The sequence below is a fragment of the Notamacropus eugenii genome, chromosome 2 (genome assembly GCF_028372415.1).
Source record: "Notamacropus eugenii isolate mMacEug1 chromosome 2, mMacEug1.pri_v2, whole genome shotgun sequence".
NCBI classification, from domain to species: Eukaryota; Metazoa; Chordata; class Mammalia; order Diprotodontia; family Macropodidae; genus Notamacropus; species Notamacropus eugenii.
In genome coordinates, this window is record NC_092873.1 from 124,610,988 (window position 1) to 124,629,753 (window position 18,766).

General features: G+C 37.5%; 1 protein-coding gene across 27 annotated transcripts in view; it reads right to left on the minus strand.

Moving 5' to 3' along the window:
* The window catches only part of DST (dystonin), a 608,843-nt gene that overhangs the window by 86,340 nt on the left and 503,737 nt on the right, over positions 1 to 18,766 (minus strand). For all 27 annotated transcript variants that reach the window (XM_072642521.1, XM_072642508.1, XM_072642527.1 and 24 more), the window contains 4 exons: positions 11,435 to 11,596; positions 9,609 to 9,779; positions 4,786 to 4,952; positions 1,940 to 2,099 (listed from right to left, as the gene is read on the minus strand). In XM_072642521.1, the coding sequence (XP_072498622.1) occupies positions 1,940 to 2,099; positions 4,786 to 4,952; positions 9,609 to 9,779; positions 11,435 to 11,596 (660 nt within the window). The remainder of the gene's footprint in view (positions 1 to 1,939; positions 2,100 to 4,785; positions 4,953 to 9,608; positions 9,780 to 11,434; positions 11,597 to 18,766) is intronic.

Here is an 18,766-nt window from a genome sequence, read left to right on the forward strand (position 1 = left end):
TTTGTTTTGAATGAGGGAGGGCTGTGCAAGGTCACCAGCCTCACTTCTCCGCCAGTCGTCTGAATCCAGTGAACATAACCCTGTGAGAATATTCAGCTCCTCCTCTCCTGTCTGTCTCCCTCTCCCCTTCCTTCTCCTCTCCAAAGGAAGGTAAATTTGGATGGCCAAAAGATGCCCAGGTGACTTGGGTTTTACTGGATAGTCTCCCTAGTCTCCCTTCTTCTTCCTCTTCCCTTTCCACTTCCCTTCCTTTCACCTTGAGCTTACTGCACTCTGAAGCTGAGACATCATGGGGCCCCTGCTCCCTGCCTAAAGGCTCTTTTCTGGACCCTCCTGGTTTCAGAGTGATTACCAATAGTAACGGTTGCTGTTTCACTCCAAGCCTGATGTCTTTCTTTGCATTGTCTCATTAAAGGGGCCACGCCCTGACTATTTCTTAAAGAGGCCTATTCAATGAATGGGCATTACCTCACCCTAAGTGAGCCAAGATCTCCCAGTGCATCCTGGGCCATCTCCAGTCATTCTGATGAATATCCAGTCACTGCATTCAGATGGCTCTGGAGGAGAAGTGAGGCTGGTGACCTGCACAGCCCTACCTCACTCAAAACAAAGTCAAGTACAAGGCATGTCATCATTTCTCTGATGGCATGGTCTTCTTTGCCAAGGAAGGGTGAACACAACAACACTATTACATTTCTTGCTCCAAGACTTAATTCCAATTCACTCTGGAGCTCATAGACTGGACAAGTCCCCACCCACCTAGCACAGAGTGGATCTAAATACTAAATAGTGATTGTCTCTCTTTTACTGAGGGTTTCTCCCAGTTTGATTTTTTTTTTCATTAATGGAGCCATCCCTTGAGCAACTACTTAAAGAAGCCTATTCATCGAATAGGTGAAATCTCACTCAAAGTGAGAATGCTATAAGACCTTAGTCTGAAAGGTCTCACATTGCATCCTGGGCCATCTTTAGACATCATGATGAATATCTGGTCACTGGACCCAGATGGCTCAGGAGAAGAAGGTGAGGCTGTTGACTTTGCACAGCCCTTCCTCACTCAAATCAAAGTCAAGTGCAAGTCATGTCATCATCTTGATGTCATGGTCTCTTCGAGAATGAAGGACAAATACATTAACAACAACATTCCCAGTGCTCAGTGCAGTGTCTGGCAGAGATACTTAATAAATGTTTTTTGACTTGAGTAGAAATTCAGGTACAAATATGTTTTATAAACGCCTACCCTAAAGACACCTACATTCTACTGAGGTATACAAAATATACAAAGGCAAGCAAAGGTAATATTAAATGAGGAAGGAGAGAACACTAACAACCTGGGGAATTTATAGAAGGATTCCCAAAGGAGGGCAGCATTTCTAAGGAAAAGGGACAGACTATGTAAAGGTATGGAGGTAGATGCTGATGCTTAGTTCAGTGAATACGAGGTAAACCAAGCAGGTATAAATATGAATGTGTGAAGGGCAATGATGTGAATTCAGTTTAAAAAAAAGTAAGACAGGGGTCAAATTGTGGTGCGCTGATTTCAACACCAAGTACAGGAGTTTTATAGTTTATCCTAGAGGCAAAAGGGAAGACCTCTGCATAGAGGAGTGACAAGGTAAGAGCTTGCTTTAGGAAGATTCTTTTGGCAGTTGTGCAGAGGATGAATCAGACTGGGGAAAGACAGAGACCCAAGTACTTGTCTACTGCAGTGGTCCAAGCTAGTGATAATGAAAAGCTCAATAAGAGCTGTGGTCACATGAGCAGAGGCAAAGAGAAAGATTTTAACATTCTAGAGGACACTAAGGTAGAAAGAACAAGACTCGGCAAATAATGGCATAGATCAATGGTACATCAATCAAATTTATGGGATTCCTTAGTATCATAAAATCAGAAAGTAAGTTGAAAACTTATTCCTTCTACTGTGTGGCTTCTTTCTTACTTTGTGCTGAGCAATCTGTTCCTCAAGCTTAGAAGCTTGGGTTCCTATGGGTTCCCAATTTGTAAGTTTCTTTTCAGTGGTTGTGAGCCATTCCGTCAATGGTTCCAATGTTTCGTGAAACTGTTGGGCCACCACAGAGATCCCTTCCAACTGACGATTCCTACAAAAATGCCAAACAAGGTTAAAGTCATGTTCAATGTAAATTTTTAGTTAGGAAAACTCAGTATAAGCCAATCCAAATATAAGCCAAGTAAGATAGTCCGTTCAGGTCTGCCCACCCTGAATGAATCTTGTTATAAGTATCGTACAGAAATTCACAAGAACCTAAAATAAAAATGCAATTAATCAAACCATCAGTGAGCTCAATTTTAGATAATTTTCCCAATTAAAAAAAGCTAACACTGAAGACAACCATTTTTATAATTTAAATTCTTATGATCATTAAAGTATTCTTTTGTTTATACTTATAAATTCAGCTTGATGTTATGTTGTAGATGTAGTTGCTGTTGCAGAATACATCCATTTCAATTAAAAACTGTCCCACTGTACCTAAAGTTTTAGCAAAGGCAAATAATTTTACTGACCTATTGAGCATAGACAGAAATTCATCTCAGTGGCTTAGTTCACATCCTCTTGAGTATTTCTACCTAGAAATCCTCAAGTATTTCTATCCTCTTGTAATCTCAGAAAATTATAAAAGATCAGAGACTACCTCTCTAATAGATCAAAGGCAACTATGAAATACTGGCAAGTGACATTTGGAGAACAGGAGGTTAGAAAAATCTAATTAATTTTTTTGTTTCAAATATATCATCTAAGAAATGTACAACTGAAAACAATTTGTTTTGCTAGTACTAAAGAAATGCATTTCTCTGTAAAATGGCAGAAACAGAACTTCTGCCAGGATCTGCATTTTGGGTTTGCTTCTCCATATTCCCTCATTTTTGCACATATAAAATTGAAAATGTAACTTCAGTTCCCAGATAGTTTGCATTTATATTTATAAAAGCTGATTAGTTTATAATTTCATACGTTTGTTAATAGGCATCTAAAAGTTTGATACATACTGGGTTAATGCAAATAAAAAACCAAAAAGATCTATAACACGACTTAGAAATAACTGTCAGAAACTGGAGATTCACTGAGTGACTCACAAATTTTCACTTTTATGAAATACATAGTTGGGACTTGCTAATGCTATCTGATTGCCTGGTGAAAAATGTACATTGGAGATTATCATCAGAGAAATAAATGTATACCCAGAAAGAAAAGATGTGAATCAAGTCATACAAAGAGAGAAAGGGATAGGCTACCCACACACACTGCTAGTTGTATAATGTCAAGACAACCTGCAGGAAGATGCCCCAAGCATATTGAGTACAGCCCCTGGGAAAGATTTTATAGAATGACATACATAAGAATCATACGGGATGGGTAGGCCTGAATGGTCTGTTATCTAGGTCAATAAATAATAGCAGTATTCATATAATGAAATCACAAATCTGCTGAATTACAGGACAAAGGATTAGTATCCTATAAAGAGCACCTATGTATTTTTCTGTTGTATGAGCATGAGGAAAGCGTCACAAAGGCAAGTAAAAGCATATAATGGAAATGCCAAGTAATGTGCACAAGACCCAGAAGAACTAAGGGGATATACGATACTTTCAGTTGTATCTAAGTGCCACATCTTTCCATAGTTCTCCTACCTACCCTAACATTCACATCACACAATTCAAGATCAGCCATGGCTTTCCACTCATATTCCTAGAAATAAGGTTGACAAATATACAGATTTGAAGTGGGGGGTGGTGAGCAGACAGGGCTAAAAGGGAAGTTAGAAGTTTAAAGGGTGTTTCCAATTTTCACTAATGCAATCACTTTTCCCCTCTCCCTCCAAGAGTAGTCCAAATGGCTTCATCTAAATAGGACTATTTTCTGATTGCCTGTGGTTGCCTCTATGACTAAAGTAGGACCTTGTCTGGAATGGAGAGGAAATGTTAGATAAGGAAAAAAATTTCTGGGCTAAGGTCCTAACTCTGATATTTTCCAGTTATATGACCTTGGGCTAGCTATTTCATCACTCTGGGCTTCACTTTCCTCATATGAAAAATGGAGATAATAAGACCATCTATTTTATGTAGATAAGAGGGATTTGGTGAAGAAAGGATTTTGTAAATCACCAAAGAAATGTGAGATATTATATAACAGCCCTTTTCTCAACCTTCCAAACCTTCTACCTACCAGTGGAGGATCACTGTGGCATTCTCATTTCAGGAAAAATGGCACTCAACACAGATTCCCTCACTCTACAAATTCTTGGAGATTTTTAGCTCTAGCATAGCTACCCCCAGCTATAGGCCAAGTTAGAGAAGTGGCTTTCATCCTAGGATCAAAGTCCTATAACTTTGCCTAAGTATGGAGGAAGAGAAGGGATTCTTTGACATTTCCAAAGGACTTTTTTAAAGAACAGAAAGAAAAAGTCTTCTGGAGAAAGCCTCATGTAATCTCCCCAAAATTCTAACATGGGATCAGGAATATCTCTCACCTTCGTGGACACCCCTCCCAAAGTTTATTGCCCCCGGGGAAAGGAGATGGATTTCTACAGCTTAGAAGACTAGATCTTTTCTGATGGTTATGAAGCTTCAACATTACCTGAAATAATGAGGAAATATGGAAAAATAGGGAGAGAAATACAATTCTTCATTTCCTCAGATTGCTAAAAAGAATAAGGTAAATCTATAAAATACTTAAAAGTATCCAAATGAAAATATAAACCAAAAATGGCATAAATTTTACTTTTAATATTACTATTAACTCAAATATACTAAAATAGTTCAAAATACCTTGTTTCAGCCTTATTAAGCAATGCATCCCATCTACTGTCCAAGAGGCTCAGTTGTTTCAAAATCTTTACTTTATCTGCTGGTTCTGCTGTTGCTGCGATTTTTTCCCCTTCTGTCTTGATTCCTTCAATAGTAGGCTTTCGGTCATCCAACAATCTCTGGAGAAGCTTGGAGCAAAGCAATTAAATAACTAAATAATCAGGAAACAACTATCAACACTACGCTACAACAGAGATAAAAAAGGAAACTAGATCCCTAATGATTCTGCTATTTTTTATCATATTTTACAGAGGACAGTGAAAAGAGACAGAAGAGGGCTGTTTTCAAGGCTAACCTAATATTTTTAATACATTGTGGATAAAAGAATAAAAATTCATGGTTGACTTATATGTTGACAGATTACTTCACCAAACTATTTTCCATTGACTTTTGACTTCTAAAAAAGTCTAGAGGATTCTATATATGGTTTCTGAATTTTTTGAAAATGGGAAAAATATAGAATCTGGCTGGTAAAGACCTGCAATGTCCCAAATACTCAAAAATTGTTATTTTATGCATGTGATGCTAAAAAACAAAAATACTTGGTTCTTTTTAACATTATCTCTGCCCAGAAACCAGGCAGATACCATGGGAAAGTGCTGGGATTACAGTCATAGTTTCTTTGTTCAAATCTCAGTTCTACCACTTATCAGCTGTGTGATCTTGAATAAGTCATTTAACAAATTGTCACCCAGTTCTTTTACTTATAAAAATTAGGAGTCTGGACTAATTTAAATCTCTGCTATTTCTAAATCCTCTGATTTCTGAGCTAAGCTTCAGCAAAACTCAAATTCTGTGCTAAGTGGTATTCAGAAAACAATAAGTTCTTAACTTGTTAAAAAAAAATAGTGGTGCACACATCCATCCTAATCTATAACTAACTACCACTCTATTGACAATTTTTCCTTCCTTTTAAATCTCTTATTTTTTCATTTCTTCCATCTTCCAGCACAAACTTAGATCTGGCTCCTTCCAAATGACAGGGCATTCCCTGACATTTTTTCCAGTACTGGCTGGACTTTTTCTCATACCCTCTGAAGCACTACTCCCTGTGGGCAATTCAGAAAACTCCTTGCTACTTCTGGACTCTCTGTTTCCATTACTCAGAAAACTCTCTTCCTTTTAGAACATTCTATCTCTCCTCCCTCCCTCTTCCCCATACTTTCTTTCTCCTTCCTGCCCCCTACCCACTTTCATCATGGCCTTAATTTTTCCCATCCAACTACACGTCTTCCACTGCCATGTTTGAGAACTCTGAATTCCCTTTGTCCTCTTATTATTCCATCTCTCCCCTAACTCTATTTTTCATCTTCATCATAACCTCCAATCCATCCACCCTCTCAGAACTTTCACCGGCTCCACTGCTCTGGCTACACACTCTCTTTCCTTTCCAATTTCAATCCCTTGGTGAACTAGTTCAACTCTATCCTCTAATCTTGGCTTCCTTGTTCCAAGATCACACCTTGCCAAAATCCAAATGAGAATTATCCTCACCATTCTACTCCTTGATCCCTCTATCCATGTGCTGTTGAACAGAGCTGGAGTGAGTCACACAATCATACTGACCAGTCCACTGCAAATTTGTTATTGCAGTAAGGCAATACTTCTACTCTTTCATAATTGTCTTTATATCCCACTCACTACAGTGGTCATTCCAGACACTTCCTTCTCTCTTCCAGCTCTCACAATTCTCCCTCCCCTCGTCTACCATCTTAACTAAGGATCTCTTCATATTCTTCATCAAAAACCTTTCACCATGAAGTCCCCCTTTTCCCTTTGTCTTCTATTGACACCTCTCTGGCATCATCGCCCACTCTTTCTCCTCCTTTACTCCACTCTTTGATCAAGAGATGCCTCTTTTCCTTGTCAAGGCCAACCTCTATATATACACCTTTAATCTCTTAATCTTCTTAAGGAGACTTTCCCCATTATCATCCACTCTCTCACATGTACATGCATGACCCTTCAATCACTATCTGTTGGCTCTTTCCTAGCTGCCCATAAACACATCCAAGACTCTGCCACCCTTTTAAAAAACCCTCTTTAAAAGGACTGAAAAGATCTTGCCATGCCTTCCACTCATTACCCCATAACTTGTAAATTCCTTATAAAAGCTGTTCATATTCAGGGCCTTCACCTCCTTTCCTCTCATTCTCTTCTAAAACCCACACAATCAGAATTCCAACTTCATCATTCAATGGAAACTACTCTCTCCAAAGTTACCAATTATCTAATGAACAACTAATACGATGGCTTTTTCTCAGTCCTCATCCTTCTTGGCCTATCCGTATTTTATATAACTGGTCACCTATTGCTGTGTGCTCTCAACTCTAGGTTTTGTTTCCTTGGCTCTCCTCCTACTTGTCTCATCCGTCCTGGTCTCTTTTTGTTGGAATCTTCACCCATAGTGTGAGTGTCCCCGGATTTCTCTTCCTCTCTACACGTTTTTACTTGATGATCTCCTGGATCAGTTTCCATGAGTTTCATTGTCATCTCTACACAGATGACTCACATATCTATATAACCAGCCCTAGTATATCTTTTGAGCTCTTGTCCCAGATCAACAAATGCCAATGGCCATTCCTCTTTTTATAATCTCTAACTGGTTCCTACCAGTCTTAAGTCTACTTAGACCTTACTCCTCATCTGCCCACTCTTGGGTCCAGCCATAGTGACCTTGTCTCTCACACATTTCCATGCCTTTGCATTGACTGTTCCCCATACCTGGAATGCTTTCTCTTCTCTTCTTCTTAGAATCCCTACCTTCCTTCAAGACTCATTTCAAAGGCCACCTTCTCTAAAAAGATTTTCCCTATCCCCTGGGTGATAGTATCTTCCCCACTAACTTCTAGTAGCCCTACTACTATGGCCACCATTGCTGCTACTGCTGCTGCTGCTGCTACTACTACTACTACTACGACTTCTACTACTATTACCACTACTACTACTACAACTTCTACTATTACCACTACTACCACCACACCACCACCACTAATAATAATAATAGCTAACATTTACATAGCAGTTACTATGTGCTAGGCATTATGCTAAATGTTTTACCAATATTAACTCATTTGGTGCTCACAAAAACCCTGGGAAGTAGGTGCAATTATTATCCTCATTTTATAGATGAGGAAACTGAGATAAATCAAAGTTAAGTGACTTTCTCAGGATCAAACAGTAAATTGTCTAAGGCTATATCTGAATTCAAGTCTTCTTGACTTTACACCCAGTGCTCTATCCATTGCACTACCTAACTACCCCTCCTCAAAAAAAGAAGAAAAGAAAGCAGGTCCCTTAAAATGACACCTTATAAAAAGAGGTCAAAATGAGGTAGTAAAGGAATCCTTGTAGCTCCTAGGGAAAATGCATCAAAGGCAATTATCTGGTGAAACTAGTGACAGCTGTGATTAAAGGGAAAGGACTAGTTAAGTTGAAGAGGCTACATAGCTGAATCAGGTAAACTGATTTTATGTGCTATGCCTAAGTCCTGACATCATTTTTATCATGCAAGGGACCTTTAAGGTGAATCCTTATTAGGTCTGGTAGTAAACTCAAATTTAAATAAATACACTAAGTGGTAGTGGTTTAATTAAACAGAAATAGGAATCCCAATATATCTAGATGACTGTTTCATTAATCTTTGCTACTAAGAGTATTTAGTTGTGTTATCTCTCTAAAAGATGAATTCCAAACATACTGTGTTTTTTAATTAAAACTTCTTTTCACAGAAAGGGCTTAGATCAAGTGATTTAAATCCCTGGTCCCATATAGTAATATATGCTATAGAGGGTACTATATCACCAGGCAAAAGAATTGTGGAGGAGTCCTGAAGGACCAATTATCCTGTTTCTAGAGAATGTGCCTAGCTAATTCAACTCTATTTTAGGACAACAATCACAACAAAATACTTAATCAAAAGTTTTAAAATCCTTAGTACCCTCAAGATTAATATTTTTTCTTGTAAAGATTCATATATGCCATGATCTTGTGAAAATATGATATACAATTATTGCTCATCTTCCCATAACCCACCAAAATGCTGCACGACATTTGCTTCAATATTAAAGAAATGTATTAAAATCCACTTTGTTTTGGGAATTTTATGATACATTCTAAAAACTACAGAATCATAGATTTGGGAGGGTTCCTGTCCTCCACCACCTCCTCCACCACCCTGGCTTGGTTATTAGTGCCCACTTTCTAAATGACTTCTCACTTACTGCATATGTTTACTTTTTAGTTACCTGTGTATACGCTATTTCCAGTAAAGAATCTTTAAGGAACTTTATTTACGTTTTATTTTTGTCATTTCCCTTGTACTCATATCCCATAGCGTCTGGCAAAGAGTAGATACTTAATAAACGTATGTTGCACTCTGGGACCAAACAGAAATAAGTCTAATTCCTTTTCCACTTACTAGCCCTTCAAATACTAGTCAGGTCCCCTTTATTTTTTTTCTTTTCTTCTCTAGGTTAAACATTTGTAGTATTTTTCAATTCAATCAATTATCAACAAGCAATTATGAATCACCTATTATGTATGCACCTGGCATTGTGCTATGAACAAGGGATACAAAGACACAAACCACAGCTCCCTCTCTCAAAGACTTTTCATTCTATCAAGGGAGGCAAAAGAAATATAATGTAACATTTAGGGACAGGACACTCAAGGTCTCACACAGAAAACAGTATGCAAATACCAATATGTGGCATACACATTTCAAAATCTACTCTCATTGTTGAAACAGAAAAGAAAAAAGGAAATTAAAAATGGTTACTTACTTTTTGCTCTTGTATCTGAGCCTTCACCACCTTGAACTCAGCAGATGGAGGTTTCTGATTGGCTACAAGGTCTTCAGTATCAACTAGCCAGCTAAGCAGGGATTCCAGGGCATCTTGGAACCTCCCACAGTGGAGTAGAGCTTCCTGAAGCTGAGCTGCTCGCTCAGCAACCTAAGCAGGGCAAGAAGTTCAATCATTTATTTATTTATTTTGTGGAAATAACAGAACTTTTCATCTTCTACCACTTTTCGTGTGTTTTTTTTTTTGTCTCTGATTTTTGTTGATATTTAGAAGATTTATCTATTTCAGTATGCAAAATCATGAAATGATGGTTTTCAAGGGTAGTAAATGAAATCTTATAATTTAATATATTTGCAATAATCAAATATTTAACAAAATTAAGATTTAAAGAAATAAGATATTTAAATCATGAACTCAGGAATTCTAAATAATTTTATACTTAGCAAGCATTCAGATTCAGAGGCACTGAAGACAACCGAATTTTGTTACATTGTGAGCAATATCACATCTTAATTATCACAAGATTAGTTATTTCCTACACAGTAACATAAGTAAAGGAAACATGGATTTCTAAGTAAACAAAAAGTCCCAAGGAAACTACCATATAGCAGCATTATCTTACACTGAATAATATAGTGCTTTCTTCAGAAAGATAACCAATAGAGTTCTCAAGCAACCCAGATACCACTAGTCCTTGGCCTTTTTTCTTTCCTGGCCCATTTTATCTCTAAGAGAAAAAAAAACCCTGCTAATTTGCTTTTATAGCTGAAATGCTCACTGAAAATGGTTTTTTAAAGTTTAAATCTGTGTTTTGATTGTAAATGTATTTGAAATATATTTATATTTAATTTAAATATACATTTGAAATATATTTTATTTCTGAGTGTAAATATATGTGAAATGTATTTATATTTTAGAGGTAAATATATTTGAAATGTATTTATATTTTAAACGTAAATGTATTGGAAATATATTTTAAATTTATAATTTTAAATCTAAGTATATTTTTAGTTAAAATTTATATATTTTAAATTTAAATATATTTAAAATCTTATAGTAGATTCTAATTATGTTTTTAAAAACTAGTCAGTGCGTTTCATACAGAAATAATGGGGAGAAAAATTAGACCAAATTTATAATGGCTGGAAGGTCTGATGAAGATGAAAAGTAGATGGTATGTGCTGTCAGAAGAAAATTTCACCTAGAATTAAATTTTTTGGCATGTCTGTTCTCCAGTGGAGTGGCTAGCTCTTTTCATACAGATGTCATGTACAGAAAGCTTTGTTATTATTGTTAGGGTTTTCTTCTTATAGTTATTACAGCAGTGTAAATTATCTTAGGGATTTCAAGAGAATAATTTCCTGAATAATATTGGGAGCACCTGGGGCTTGTCAAATAAGGTTTGAATTTGGTGATTTCTTGGGAATAGAAAGAAACAAGTTGTACAGTTTGAGAACTTATGAGGACTTGGATTAACTAATCATTAGGCTATTCCATATGATAATAAATCAAGGAGCTATGATTTCAATGGTGGGGGAACTCCTTCTGCCTATGTAGAGTCCAAAGCTCTCAAATTTATAGTCCTACAGAGTTGTCTGCAAACAAGAGAGGTTAAATGACTTGCCCAAAGTTATAAGCCACTTTACATCAGAGGTTAAATTTGGACTCAGGTTTTCCTAACACTCTATGCACTAATGAACACTGTCCTCTCTACAAAAACTAAGGTATTAAGATTTTTCAAAAATTCCTGTAAAGAAAAAATTATCTTGTTATTAAGAATCTAAATAAAGAAATAATAAAACTACCTTCTTATTAAGGGTCTTCCACCATACATTAACATCTTCAAGATCATGCTCCAACTTCTCGGTACTAGTGCTTTTTGCAGCACTCTGAATAAGGCCTTGACCCAACCAATTGACCTCTTGTAGTTTAACCTGTAAAGGTTCAATCTCCTCTTTCTGGAAAGCCTGTAGGTACAACATTAACAGTACACTTACAATTCACATAAATTCATTTTCTTCCTTTTTTAAGTGCTAAAAACCACTTACAATTGTCAAATTAATTCTCAAAAGATCCCATCAATGTGGATGGTGTGCAGATAACAACCCATTCACACAAAACCAATTAAATGCCATGAAAGCTGGATTAAATCTAAGATTATTTATTATATTACCAGAACAACTTGGGAAAATGAGAGAGAGAGAGAGAGAGAATGTGTGTGTGTGTGTGTGTGTGTGTGTGTGTGTGTATCACTCAATGTGAAGTGGAGAGTCATTATTTCTTTTTTACTACCCCATTAGTCTTGCATTGAAAGTTTTCCACAATGAAGGTTATGTGATATTGCATAACCAGTTAAGATTCAGAGGAACTGGATGACACCACCTGTGTGACTTTGTGAAAATTTCTAGACCTATGATCCTATGAGTAGAATTAAATGATGGAAAAATAGAATGGTGCAGTGGGAAAAAATGATCAAAAGTTGAATGGTAAGAAGAAGGGGCACCAAAATGACTTTTTAAAAATTAGCACTAATAAAATCCTGCAGTTATGTCCCCCTTCCCCCAATCACTGCTTTGTCATGGCAGAAAGGCTTGTGTAGCTCAATGAAACTATGAGCTATGTAGTATAGGGTTATTCAAGATGGACAAGTCATAGTGGAGAGTTCTGACAAAAGGATTGCTAGGTAGCACAATGGATAGAGCACTGAGCCTGGAGTCAGGAAGATCTGAGTTCAAATCTAACCTCAGACATTCATCGTCTAGGGTGATGCTGGACAATTCACTTAACCCTGTCAGCCTCAGTTTCTTCATCTGTAAAATGATCCAGAAAAAGAAATGACTAATTACTCCAGTATCTTTGCTAAGGAAAACCCTCAAACAAGGTCATGAAGAATCAGACACAACTGAAATAACTGAAGAAAAATGAAATTTAAGACTGGTTAAATACAACTTCCCAATCATAGCCAAAAATGACTTTCAACAGAAATTGAGTCCAAATTGAAGGAGAGGAGCCAGAGAAGATTCTGAGGTCAGTCACAAAATTCAGCATGTGGCTACCCCGATAGCCAAATACATTTGCAAAGTGCTTTACAATTCATTGATTCATTTGAGCCTCATATTCAACCATGTGAGTTAGATAGGACAGATATCTCCCCATTTTGCAAATGAGTAAACTGAAATTCAATAGAGGTTTTAGTGACTTGCCTATCATCACATGGCTAACAAATTCCACTATACTGACAAAAAAAAAAAAAAGACAAAGAAAAGTACAAATGTTTGGAATGATCCTAAACAAAACAAAACGTGTACATGTGTGAGAGAGAGACAGAGACAGACAGACAGAGACAGTGAGAGACAAAGAGGGAGATGGAGACAGAAACTGAGAGAGACAGAGACAGACCCCGAAGATACTGACCTACAGGTGAATTACAGTAGATTGGCCAATTTACTTCAACCTATACTCATTTCTCTATCTGAAATTGTGGTCTAAAATATCAGTGGGTAAGCCAATCATCCAGGCATGCTGGCAACCACCAGTTTTACCACCACTTTTCTTTACCACCAAGATGTCCCCACTACTCCTGGATCCATAGAACTTTATATTTCCCCTTATCTCTCGGGGGTAGGGGGGAGGGGTAGGGGAAGGAGGGGTGCCAGGAGGAGACAGAAAATAGCACACGAGAGAGAAGACAAACTAATATATAATGTATTCCAAAAGCTTTTTAAAGTTTAAAACTGCATTAAGACTTTTATGGTGCCTTGTATATTGCTACCAATTCTTTCTCAGTCTAAATGGTACATTAGATATATTTATATTAATAATAGCTAACATTTATTTCATAGTTTGCAAAGTGCTTTACAAATATCATTCTCGCAACAATTTTTCCCATTTTACAGATGAGGAAGCTGAGGCAAACAGAGGTTATATAACTGTCAATATCTAGCGGATTTAGATAGTCATATAGATATTAAAGGCATTTTCAAAAATGCCTTTAATAAAAACAACCAAATAGACGGCAAAAATTATTCACTGGTTTAGAAGATAACAAAAGGAATATGTTTGCTTAAGAAAAAGAAGACTTTGAAGTAGAAGCTAAGATAGACTTTGGCAAGCCTAGGTTTCAGAGAGAAATACATTTATATAATGACAAACAGTATATAAAAATGTCAGATTATTCTGTTCCACAGACCATACAAAGAAATATTAGAGGAACTATCACAGCAAATATTAGTATAATAGTGAGGCAAAACATTCCTGGAAGTATGGTAAATAACTTTGAAAAATATAGAGAGGATAAAATTAGTGATACAAATTATCATCTTAGGAGGTTAGGACCAAATCTGACTTGCACTCCCTATGTTTCAAATTCAATTTGAAATCTTCATAATAACCTATAAATAATTTTATATAAAAATAATATAAAAATCACTTGCATTAAATCAAAGAAAAACATGCAGAGAGGATGAAGAGAGGGAGTCTACCATGGAAAGAGTGTTATAAAAAAATCCAGGCATTTGGTAGAAACTTGGAGCAAAGAATGAAAGGTAGAATTTGATAGTATGATTCTATTTTTTTTTTGCTGAAATATTATTTAAATCACAACTTCTAGTAATAGATCTATTTAAGTGTAAGGAATTCACAAAAACAAAGGAGAGTGGAAAGACTACTAAACTCTTGACCCCAGAGCTGTGTATGATCAGTGAAAAGTTCTATTTTTTTTCCCCTTAGGGAGCTCTCTGTAGGAGAGAAAAGCTCTGATCCTGGCTCTAAAGAAATAGATGTTAAGGTTACATTTAGCTGAGGAAATGAACAACTTTTGGAGTCTTTGTCCTCTTCTGAAGTTATCCTTAAGTGACACCAAATATTAAAGGAGAAAATGCTGCAAAGTCTAAATACTAAGAGAGCTTAATTACCACCAAAAAGTGGCAAATTCTTTGCAGAAAAAGTTCACAGAAGTCCTTAAAACTCTCCTGTTGCTAGCTAGCAGTTTCCTCCCTCCTCTCCTACCCTACTAGGAAAAGCACCTGGCACTGCTTCAGGACCATCATTTCACAGTACTACCCAGAACTCTCCTAATATTGTCCAGATTCCTTATCGTTCTGTGGTAACATGATACCAAAGATGACAAGGTTTCTTTCTCCAATCTAACCCAAAAACTTCACAAAGAGAAGCTTAAAATAAATTAAAAGGATCTCTGAGGCAAAGTTTACCAGAACAGCTTAGTAAAAAATACCAAAATAGCTAGACTCCCATCTGAGTAGGAGGACAAAAATTACAGACTTCACAAACAACCTCTACTTATTACAAAGCTGCACTCTTTACTTTCTAACTTCACTCACCACTCTTCAAAATTGAGGAGATGCTGTTTGTAAAAGCCAAGCTTAGAAATCCACTTTCTGATGCTTAGCTTATGAGAAAAAAGTCAGTGACAGGCAACAATTCTTTAATTTTGTACTGTACCTTGTCTACCACCACAATACAGAAATTTATGACTCAGACTATTTAAGCTGAATAAATTCAGTATAACTGCCCTTGAATGGTAGTGCCTGTAGCCACAATTTGTGTAAAAGCTCCATGTGAACATAAATTCACAGTGGAAGCCCTCAAAAAAGGAAAGCAGGCACCATCTGGACAATCAATAGCAGGGCCCTAAACAGCTGGGAATAATCACTATTGTCAAAAATTGCCCCTCATTAATTTGTTAAAATGACCAACTTCACAGTTTTCTAGCATCTTGCAATGTCTTATTTTTAAAAACCTCTCCCAACCCCCAACAAAAGGCGGGATTTGATGGTTATTTATCATAGATACAGGTGACACTTTGATGGGGGTAACACAACAAACTCTCTTGGGTTTGGGGACAACAATTCTGAGTTTCATATTTCAATCAATTACCTCGACTGATGGAAAGCCATTGCATGCTGACTCCAAAGTTTCCGAGTTTGTGCTTATTTTCCAAGAGACTGTATTATTTCTTACAGGGGTAGATTCTGGAGAAGACTTTGTGTGATCTGACTCCATATCCTGATCAGAAAGCTGCAGCTCAAATTCTTCTGGAGGTGTAACATCACACTTTTCTAAATCATAGAGTAACATATTTTCTAATAAAGTTGTGCTGCCACAATCCACATTATTCATCACCACATCTGTGAACTGGGAATCTAAAGCCTGAGGAGACTCACTCACAAATTCCCTATCCTGTTTTATAATTTGTGGCTCCCCTGATTCACAAACCTCACATGTCTTTTCCCCTTGTCTATGGTCAGAATCATGGTTGCCCTCTTCATTCCTTGGCAGAAGCAGCATGTCTTGCCTCATGGTGTTCTCTTTCAGACCACTCTGTACATGGCAGTATTCACCTTGGATCTTTCTCTGGTGTTTTTCACATTTCTGTGGCTCACTTAATTCTGTTGTTTCTAGTTGAGGAACAGCATGTAAAATCAATTTGTGGCTTTCATCTATACGGTCACTACTACAGGAAAGCAATGGGATTTTCTGTTCACTGGCAGAATTAACAGAAATAAAGGGTCTGTACTGTTCTGCCACATGGATCTCTTCAGCTGAGGACATGCTTCTGATTCGAGTCTGGGTCCCACTTAAAATGTCCTGTTTCTCTTCCCTCTCTGCTGGAGGGCTGCATAAACCAGAGTCATCCTCTTCAGAGGTTAGAGAATTAGTGCCCCATCTGCATTTGCTTGCTTTAGTGATACTTGACAAGTCAGCAGAATCGACAAATGAGTTTTCACTTTTGTTTGCATAATCTGTAAAATTAGGTGGGACAAACATTCTCCAGGAGCGCCTATTCTCTTTCTTTTCTGTATGAGATTTTGCCTTGGGTAATGCTGTGGTCCGGATAATATCACTGTTTAGTTTGAGCCCATCGAAGATCATTTTTTCATCTAACTTGTTAGCTTCCCGACCTCTAAGCTCAAAAGCACTGGAAGAAGTTGGGGCACCATTAGAGCACAAAGAACCAACATCCAGTGTTCTGTGACTGTAGGGTAAGGTCCGGTCTGTAAAATGCCTGGAAGACAGGCTCCCTTTAGACCCAGAGTCGATCTGTTCATTCAGCCTGACAGTATCATAGATTGACCTCTGTGGGACATAACAGTCCTCAATGTTCAAATCTTCCTCCTCTTCACCCTTCCCAACACATGGCGGATTCTGACGTAAACAGTCTGGTCTGCTGAGTGGCTTCCCCATTTTGGAGATATTTAAAATATAGAATGTGGCTTTTAATCCCAAAAGTGAGAAGTAAGGTAAAGCAGAAGTGTTTTTAAAATTGCACTTCTCAATTGAACTACTTTACCAAAAGCACACCCATGTATGCACATTATACATGTCATAATTTATGAGGTGTTTGAGGTCATCAGCAGTGCATCAGTGTAAATGCAACTATCATATTACCTGCTTATTTTTTCTTTACAGTTATTTTAGGATATAAAGTGCATCAAAAACAGAAATTCTCACCCCAAAATCAAGTCACACACATACACACAGTCACACATACACACTCACTGACATAAACAAAGAGTGGCTCAAATACTGCGAACATTCCACAGCCAGTCCATTTCTGTTTTAGGTCAAAATTTGCATCTGAGAGATCCGGCTTAACCCTCCAAACGAACAAGCATCGTAGCAGGCTGTGGATTAGCTCCTGTAGAGGTCTGATTAACTGTAATCCATTTAAATGGCTTGAAAACTTCCATCTCCTTTATAAATAAGACATGGTTCCCACACTTAAAAGAAAAGCACAGTAGCTGTGTACAGTTCAGATCAAGGCACAGAACAAATCTTCAGGAAAAATAAGTTAAATCTAATGTTGTAAGAAAAATAAAAATGTCATTTACTCTTTTTTTGGCAGTAGCTATAAATAACCTTGTGATTCAAAGGGCAATTTTTCTTCTTTTCCATGGTCAGTTTCTTCGTGACGTTTTCATAATTTCAAAAGAAAAATGCAGGTTTTTTCTGGGCATCCAGATCAGTAAAAGCAGCACTTTAAAGCAAAAAAAGTTGCTGTGCAACAAGATGATAAACATTCCTTTAAAATAAGGGACTCTCCGAAAAGATCCTTATTCACAGTATTCTCCTGGAGAAGGCTTTGGCTACCTAAGGCAACTGCAGAGCTGAGAAACAAGTGGTCTTGTTTTTTCCTCTAAGGCACAGTATAATTGCCATCCAGTTTGGATGCTGCACTTCTCCACATTGGGCAGTTAACACGCTGCTCCTGGTCTCACCGTCCTTTGGAAGGGCAGCTGTAGCACAGGCAGAAAACGCACCGAAGCAGCATCCAGCGTGATAGACAAGCCTTTCAGCTCTCTCCCGGCTTCTTAGAGCGAGCAGCGCGAACCGGCAGGCAGCCTCCCAACAGTGAGCTTAAAGAAACGCCCTTTCTGATTCTTTAAGCCACATCTGCTACTATCCCTTTCGTGCGGAGTAGTATTCTTTCCAAGCTCTCCTTAGTAGGTGCCTGACCTCTCAGCTTTCTCAATCACTTAGCATGACTTAACTTTTTAGTCATCTTTTCACGTTTACCATTGGTCCTTTCTGAGTAAGTCAGAACTATTTCAGGGGGAGGTACTTAAAGGCTCAAGCCACAGAGGAATAACAAAGTAAGTGGCGGTGACATCATGCCAATCAGAATTCTCTCATACCAATCAGAGAATTCTTGGATTGAGGGCGGGCCGGTGGGCACGCAGTGTTTGGGAGACCACTGAAACACCGTGAATTTGTTTAAAAAATGGGAAAAGATTGGTTATGCAGCTGAAGCGGGCAACCTGACTAAAAAACTCCACCTAATTTCCATAACATTTTGAAATATCTAAAGACCACGGTAAAGTATATAAAAACAATCCAGAATTACAAAGAACCCTAACCTTCAGAGGAATTCAAACTCTCATCATATTAAGAATCCTTACCATTCAACCAGGGCTTTGCAATGAAATGTATGGAGCATTTTGGAAATGTTTTTAGCACATGTTAAGACCTTTTTTTAAAGCCAGCATATGAAGTGGGGAAAAATCTTTCTTGAGTAAATCAGCCCCACACAAACAGCTTTCTCAGCATCACAAACTTACATGTCATTACTTTCTAAGATTCTATACTTCTCTTAAAGTCAGGAGAAGGAGCAAGGGCAG